This window comes from Sebastes fasciatus, chromosome 11, assembly GCF_043250625.1.
Source record: "Sebastes fasciatus isolate fSebFas1 chromosome 11, fSebFas1.pri, whole genome shotgun sequence".
Lineage (NCBI taxonomy): Eukaryota > Metazoa > Chordata > Actinopteri > Perciformes > Sebastidae > Sebastes > Sebastes fasciatus.
Window position 1 is genome coordinate 24081929 of NC_133805.1, and position 8943 is coordinate 24090871.

At 40.2% G+C, this 8943-nt stretch overlaps 1 protein-coding gene across 1 annotated transcript; it reads right to left on the reverse strand.

Annotated features, from left to right (window-relative positions):
• Positions 1 to 45: 45 nt before the first annotated feature.
• On the reverse strand, positions 46 to 6759 carry clul1 (clusterin-like 1 (retinal)). Its single transcript, XM_074651709.1, has 9 exons — positions 6656 to 6759; positions 4795 to 4940; positions 4338 to 4486; positions 4085 to 4255; positions 2313 to 2754; positions 1215 to 1337; positions 909 to 1123; positions 525 to 703; positions 46 to 287 (listed from the first exon to the last, which is right to left on the reverse strand). Exons 2-9 carry the CDS (start codon positions 4895 to 4897, stop codon positions 269 to 271), a joined length of 1401 nt encoding a protein of 466 aa, XP_074507810.1. The 5' UTR covers positions 4898 to 4940; positions 6656 to 6759; the 3' UTR covers positions 46 to 268.
• Positions 6760 to 8943: the final 2184 nt, after the last annotated feature.

Below are 8943 nucleotides of genomic sequence, written 5' to 3' on the forward strand. Positions count from 1 at the left end.
AGAAGCCCGGTGACATGTTTATAAATCACTTATGAAGTATTTCACTTTTGCATTTTATTTCTTTTTATTCATGTACACCATTTGACAACAGGTAACGACATACATTTTCTTCTTTTCTTACATTCAATAAATAGCGATGATAGACACGGTTCATTCGTAGTGTATTTACAATTCAACAAGTTTATGCCTACTACTATACAGGAACACAAGCTAGTTCTGTTCACAGAGAAGGTGCTGGTAGAAGTTTAGAAAAGGAGACGCAGTAGTTTTACTCATCCTCCTCATTCCTGTAAAGGAAAATAGAATGCATTTATGTCACACATTTTTAGCAGTATACCAGTAAATGTTAGAATAAAGCATTGTAACCAAAACGCAGAAAAACTAAAACACACTTTTGCATGGACCTTAGTATCTAATGACAGCATATGCTTTTTTTTTTGACAGTAGGTCAAGATATTGGAAAGAGATGATGGATGACGACTGTCTCTAGTGAAATTCAACACTGTGATCATTATAGTTCTCACCTGACTATCTCCTTGTACTTGTTCAGAGCCTCCTGGGCCACATACTGGATGAAGGCCGGATCCCTCAGCTCCAGCTCCCCAGGAACAGAGAGGAGAAGTGGGGGAGAGTTCAGGATGCTCACCTCCACTTTGGTCTCAGTCACAGATGCGTTCTGTTCGTCGTGGATCTTTGGTGCCACCTGGAGGGTGGAAGAAGTCATCTTTTATACCAACCACCGTCTCGATTAGTGGATGTTGACTAAAATGTTTCCCCACCTCTCTAAAAGATTTCTCTCTTCTCTTGAACCTATCCTTTATTAATTTAACAAATGTAAATGATGACTCCCTTTCACTGTCCCAATCGTACACTCTGTTAATCTGCCTTTTCATTAATTTCCTTCTCACCATGCTGATACGGAAGATGTTTCCAACAGTGCTGCTGTTGCTCACAGCCTGAGCCACCCAGCTGAACTCAGCCGCCATGTTGCTGAGCCAGTTGACGGTTTCATCGGTGTGGCGCTGGACGATAGACAAGATCTCGTCGTACTGCTCTTTGGACACGTCCAGCAGCTGGGAGACCTCGTCCAGCTCCACATGCAGCTCCCGAACACTGGGGCACTCTGGAGACAGGAGGAGGAGGAGGAGGAGCGGTCAGATGAGCTACTGTGGTAAACACAAAGGTGTGAGGGTGTGGTGGTGGTGGTGCTTCACCTGTGAGCAGAGCTCCCTGGCAGGCCTCACACTGGCTCTGCAGCTGCCAGCACTCTGAGGTCTGTTTGCGAAGGTCTCGGCACAACTTCTTGTTCTGCAGGAAACGGGGGAAACTTACCCTCGCTGCACGAAACACAAAAACATTTAACAATTAGATTAGTGTTTCTTTTTTATTGATTGGCATTGTGGTAAAATATTTATTGTTACATGTAAATATTAGTGAAAAGCAACGAATAGCGTCATGGGGAGAGGCCCAACATGCTGCCTAGGACAGAATGCAATGGAGAGAGCTCATTGAAGCCTTAGGCCTATGTCCCATAGGGGATGAAGAGGAGTGAGTGAGTGAGTGAGTGAACGAATAGCATCTCTCTTCAAATATGAAACGTTACCACATCTAAACTGGTTTTGGTGCAATATTTTAAACTGGTTTTTAAAGGTGCTAAATGCGAGATTGGGAGCATTTCTATTGCCTCCGCACACAACTCAACATGGCGACGGCTGAGCCGGGGTCGTGTCTAGAAGGTGACGTTAACTCCCAAATTACAAACTTCGCAAGATGGTTAAGGTTAGGCATTGACCTTGAATGGTTAAGGTTAGGATACGTCATCGGGCAGCAAGTCTTCAGAGAATTTTAGCAAGTTTTGCGAATTTGTGGGTTCATTTCTAGACACGATCCTGAGCGGGTGGCTCAGTGTGAATATGGATAAATAATGGATAAACAGTTGAAATAGTCAGCTACCTTTAGCTAAAAGTAATGGATAAATAATGGATAAACAGTTGAAATAGCTAAAAGTAATAGATTAGCAGTTGGGGCACGCTTACATGCACTAAAAGGTACGTTCGCAAATAGTTGTTTACTGCTGTATTAATGCTCTGGATATCGTATAGCGCTCCAAGATTACAGTTTCTCTAACCCTGTAGTTCTCCACCATGTGCCACTGAAGCCAAATACTTTACAGGTTTTCATTCCTCCCAATCACGGCAGCAGCTGATATTATAAATCCACACATACAACCGGAGATATCAGTAGTTGTAGGATATATTTAAACATATTTGGGTCTCATATTTGGCACCAACTAGCTGCTGCCCCTCCACTACCTTTCTTCTTCTCTTCCTCCACTGCCTCGTGGACGTTATCAAACACCTGGGTCACCACAGCTCCGAACTCCTCTACCACACTCTTGCCGAAGTCAAAGAAGGAGTCCAGCACCTCGTCCAGTCCCACGCCCTGCAGGAAGCCTGAGTCCTGGCTGGGGTCGTAGGGGTCAGCGGAGGGGGTCTCCTCCGTCAGGATGTCGGAGTCGTTCAGGAAAGCCCTCTGGAGGACTTTGTCCAGCCTGCTGCTCATCCTGGAGACCAGGGCGACGCTGCGGCTCACCAGCATACCCACCCTGCCGGTCAGGCGGTTGAAGGAATCCTCGATGCGGTCGACATCAGTGTCGGTGTTTTCAGGGCCCTGATTCACCAGGATGTCCCCTGCATCCATGCTAGGCTCCCGGGGGCCAAAGCGCCTGGACACTCTGCGGAAGAAGTTCCCCACCTACAGTGTGAAAAGTAATTCAAAGAGGTGAGTTTATCTTACTATTGTGTAAGGCTATGGTTGCTAACCAGGGGCCAACTGCATAAAAATAGACTTCTTATAACTTTCTATAGATACTTAAATTGACCTGTTGCATAAAGCTTCCCTATGAGTGACTAATGTAAGACTGACTTAGATAGCCTGTCACGCAATGCATTATGGGTGAAATAAAACACTTAATAGAAGAGAAAAATGTTGGATGCAACAGCGACGCCACACCAAGTATGAGAGAAAATAACAGAAAAGATAAACAGAATAAATCCAACCATCATTAGAACTGTTAAAGATGTTCAGAAACAATTCAAGAATATGGTACAAGAATCCTAAAAAAATAATGGATAAACAGTTGAAATATTTTAGTTACCTAAAAGTTAACGTAAGCTGTAAGTAATGGGTAAACATTAAAAATAGTTAGCTAAAAGTTGCTAATATAATGGATAACCAGTTGAAATAGCTGTATAAAATATTTGCTAAAAGTTAAACTTTAGTTAAAAGGAATGGATAAACAGTTCTAACAGATTGTTGCCATAGAAACAAAGCTCTCACCTCAGGGGAGAGGTGGCTAACTTTCCTACCTCAAATGAAGTCAGTCTTAATACTTATGCAACCGACAGGCTTAATTAGACTAGTCCTACCTGACAATTTAAGACCAGTCTTAGGCCAAGACTAGTCTTAAACAAAGTTTATGCAACTGGCCCCTGAGGGTCATATGATGATTACTGGGGTTCAGAATAAGAAAACACAAAAATTATGTTAACTCTTTCTAATTTTTGTTAATCTTTTCTTGTTAAATAATGTACAGTTGTACTTCTTCAGACCTCTGAAAACGATTCAAATGAAATACACTTTGAGGTAAAGGAAACAGACTGTTTTTAAAGTGTTCACAACTCATAAATGTAAAACAAGGGGTCAGATAACATTTTAATGGGCCACAAGCAAAGAAACCTTTGGAACCACTTATCTAAAAAGAAAATACATGATTATAGAGGGAAATGTTTTTGTGGCACATTTACATTTAGATAAGTGAAGCCATGATGAATCAGGAATTGTGCTACTGTCATTCATTACAAATGCATACAGGTCATTTTAGACATTAACGCATGTTTCTCTATCTGATATGTTGATGTAGTGTTTAACTGGAATAAACAACGAGACGATGGCACCAACTAAGGCAACTGATTCCAAAAAAGGTCGTTTCAACTCACATCCATGCAAGTTTGTTGTTTTAATCAATGTTGCAACAAGAGTTTGGAGGTGAGAGTAAGAAAGTCAGAGCTGTTGTTTTTCATACCTTGGCGTGGAAGGTGCCAAACCCCCTGCGGCAGGTGGAGGTGTAGAAGGTTTTACATGCGTCCTCCAGACAGGGTCTGCACGCCTCCCACTCTGACTGCAGGGAGTCTTTACACTGCTCCTCAGCTTCTTCCAGCTTCTCCGTCACCTCCTTCGCCAGCTGGTCTGCTCCCTGTTGGTCAGAAAGGGAAACATCTTTCATTAACTTGCTTTGATTTCTGTCCATCTCTCTATCTTAGGAAAGTTGGTCGTGCCTTCTTCTTGTCGCTGCTGTGTCGGAGGGACTTCATGAGGTGTTCGTGCTTCTGCTCGTTGCTCCACATCACCTCCTTCATCTGCTTCACCCCGTACAGAGCTCTCCTCACCTCCTCATCCACCAGTTTCTCCCCATCCAGGGACAACTCTGAGAGACAGAAGGTAAAAAAACACATGGGTGAGATGTTTTTATAAACACTTACATTAAGACATTTTCCACAGACTGTTCAAAAATGACTGCAATGTGATTTATGTGGCACTGAACAAAATTAAAAACATCTAAAACAAAATAAATGAAATAAAACAGCTGTAGAAAGTCTACTAAATTAGAGACATTTGCTGTGGGTCTGCTGATGAAAAATATTTAAAAACTCTGGTACAAAACATCACACATGTTCCCTTAGAAATAAGTAAAGTAGAATAAAGATAAATTTAGATTCCTCTGTGCTGACTTACGTTTTAAGGTGTCCTCTGAGATGCCTGTGGGTTGGTCCTCTGGGGCTGAATAAAGGACCCCCAGGGTCCCCAACAGAACAGCCAAACCGAGCAGGAGCTTCATTCTTGAGCTCAGTTGCTTCGAAGGTTAAAAAAAAAAACTCAATCTGGAATGATATGACAAGTAAGATGACCTATTTATCTTCCATTTAAATAAGAAAACAAAAACAACAGGTGCTATCTAGTCTGCCCCAGAAAGCTAATAGGATTTGAGCTTGAGCATCATCAATGCTGTACATGGTCATAAGTAGGTCTGCCTCTAGATGGTGCTACACATCTGTCTGGACCTAAAAACTACAGTCATACGTCCCTAATACCTGGATGTCAGATAATAACCATGGGCAGTTAATTTTAGATATATCTCAACAAAACCCTTAATAGTCTATGTGCAGTGATATCAACGATGATCACTGGAATTTTGGATATCTGTTTGTATCACTCCATAAGTCAATTTTCTCCATGTTTTTAGGAATAAAATGTTTTAAATCAGGCTACGGATCATATATAAACAATGTATACTACAATACTTCTTATTGTTTTTGCTTTGCTGCATAATTTGAACTCCACAAATACTGTAAAGGATATCTCTCTTTCCTTCTTCAGTGGACACTGTTATTTATTAGCCTGACTGATAACAGCCCTTGTGTTCTGTTTTGTTTTTTTACTTTATGTCATTAAGAGGTCAACAGTAGGGGGTGAGACACCTAATAAGAGACATCACAGGACTCGCCTCAGCTTGAAAAATTGGCCAGCTGTGTTTCTGTCTGGACCATCTGCTGTGTCAGGAGGTCAGGCTCCACCAAGTCAGTAAAAGCTGATATCATATTGTGTTTACATGTTAATTTGGTAACCAGTAAACAAGCTAAAGTCACCTACCCCCAGTTCAGCCACACGGGGAGTTACACAAGTTGGCATCCAGCAGGGATTTAAATGGGGATGTACTCTGTTGACTTATTTCATTATGGGTTTAAGCTGCTGGTACAATTAGCTCCATTATATCCTACTAACAACACATCAAGCTGTTGTTTCTAGTTTCAACATTTTTATTTATGTGTGTGTAATGCAAAAAGGGCACATCAATCAAGTACACAACACCAAGAGATGTTAAGAATAATTTTAAGATAACAACACTCCACCCATACCTGTCAAGGGAAATAATAATAACAATAACCAAGAAAGTCAGAAATTAAAAAAAAAAATAAGTAATAAGTAAAATAAGTAAATAGAAATACTAAATAAATACCTTAAAATAAATGAATTTTAAAAAGTGATTAAATATATTGTTATTTATACTACTACTACTAATAATAATAATAGTAATAATAATAATAATAATAATAATAATAATAATAATAATAATAATAATAGAATTACAAAAAATAATTATATATATATATATATAAATAAATAAACCCGACTAACCATCAAGACATTATAAAATCACCAAAATCTACATATATGTGTGATAAATCCCAAAAGTCCGGGCACCCAGCTGTTGTTTCTAACTGGCACATATAATCTAAACATGAATGTATAATTGTGAATTATAAATAAATGAAGAGAGGTACAAATTGATGAAACTGATGTTGCAGTAACCATCATAATATAAATCCAAAATATCTCTTTAAAGTAACAGGAGAACAATGGCACACATTTATCAAACTGATAATCACTATAATAACATCCTATATCCTAAAAATATAGCATGATACTAATAAAATATTCAATTCAACTCAAGATAAATGCAAAATACAAGATTATAACTCATCAACAAAAGGAGCAGAAAAAGGCCCAAAGTGACCATCACAACATAGGAACTTACCAGCAGGTTACTGAAGGTGTTTCTCCACTCAGCTCTGTCTCGACAGTACGTTGACCTGACAACGTCTATATGTGCTCTTTCCTCTCGAGCTTCATCCTATTACCGTCTTTACTTGATGTCTGCTAATCCAGCATCCAACGTGCTTTGCATAAGAGGCTGCTTAGTCATGTCAGATAAAGAGGAGGCTACTGTTTACAAACATGTATTCATTTGAAACAGTATATATACATATGTCACACAAGATTATAGTTCAGAAGCCAATTACCTTTCTGTACACATATTAGGCTATCATTTGATTAAAATACAGAAAGGATCAACTGTACACCAGAGGAGGGATAGAAATTAAATGGATGTCATACTGTCTTTCATATGAGGTGCAGAGAATATTTTTCTTTCATAAAACAGTTACTATTTCGACCAAAAATATTTCAGTTAAACATTAATGAAAGACTCAATATATGTTTTAAGAAGACATATTGTACAAATATTGATTAAACCTGAAAATAAACCAGCTGTTTACTTAGTGCAAAGTGTTTTGTAAATGTTCATAATACATACAAATATTGAAGCATGTTAATTTTATATGTATATAAACTGTGGGGGGGGTGGGCCCATAGACATAAAGATGGACGACATGACAGCTCCCCAAAAAGTGAAGCCAAAACATCTCGATCGCCCCCTGGTGGCTGGCTGCAGTATAGGTCATAAATCCCGCCTCCTCCATGTTAGCGGATGGGATATGGGCCAAACTAAAGAACACGTCAAATACTGTCGTTTTAGGTAGTTATTATCACGCTGATGTGTGTTCAAGTGTTCATTTGTCTGATAAGTTTGGTTTTAATTAGTTATTTGATGCTATAAAAAGGAGGTGAGACGTCATGATTGACAGCTGTAAGTTTCTCTCACTGACAAGCTGCGGCCGTGCTCGGCTCATGATTGGCTCGGGTGGGTGTGTGGTCGGGACCTCGATACCGCGGCTCCACCGCCTGATCACTGCTGCGCAGACTCTGGCTCCAAACAACGTCAAAATCAAGATGGCAGCTCCTGTATCCGGGATATTTTGGCTTCACTTCTGTACAGTGGGAAGAAGTGGAGACGCATAGTCCATCTTTATATAAAGTCTATGGTCGGGCTCTTTCGGTGCGCTTACATCGACTCTTAAAGGGGACATATGATGAAAACACTTGTTTCTGTGTTTGTGCTCATACATTTGGGTATCTGGAGTTCCTACCAACCCACAAATTGTGAAATAAGACAATCCAGTCAGTGTTTGTGGGCTGCCTAGATCAGAAAACATGTGATTCAACAAGCCGTTCAGATTTGGCTCCCCTTCCTATGTCACATGCAGGGACATTAAAATATATATCACCCTTAAGAACTGCCTTTACAAAGATGCACCATGTAGTGTTTCAGACAGACGGTGAATACAGGTATATTCAGACAGGATGAGAAAAATAATATGTTTTTTGAACATTAAAGCATATAAATATGTTATAGTGGAAACCCAAACTACAAGTATGAACCTGAAAATGAGCATGATATGTCCCCTTTAAATTATCTGTCCGTGGGAAATCCTTAATGCAACACACACACACAGGCTTAATACTACCATCCACAGAAGTGGTGTCATCACAGTGAGCTGCACTTTAAATCATAGTGTTTCTGGTATTTGATTGATGAGGGAATTACTGGGATTATTATGGTGAACCTCGTAGTAATTCTCCAATAAGAAGAGATCACATGTGCTGATCTCAGCTGAATCCTTTTAACACATAGGCTACCGTAAATATGCGATCATCTCATGTTACCGTAGCCCTTATTTTGAGGTTATTTTGTAGGCGTAACTTCCGCCTGTCGAGTTTAAATTACCACCAGCTATTCTTAGAGCCATACCCAGATGTGAATCCAGAGTATTTTTAGTAAAAAGAAACATTCCTTTCAGCAGGAAGCTGTTTAGCATCTCCACTCCAGGAATGTGAGGGTCTCGGGGTGAAAGGGTTCCTCTGTCCCCATCATCTCTTCACTGGTGCCCCATCTACCTAAGAAAATGTGCCCTCTTTGCATGCTGTGACCCAGAAAATAGGGTCCTCACTGGATGATAATCAAAACCAGCCAGCACTTCAGCTTCGTCTGCAGCCTCGCTGACACCTTCGACACCTGGTTCCTATAACACTGCAGGGAGAAACGCGCCTCCCATGTTCTCCCGCGGTTGACTCAAACGTAAAACAGTTGACAATAAAAAGGTCGAGGCTACAAACACACGGAGGAATAAATGTAAATCACAAAAA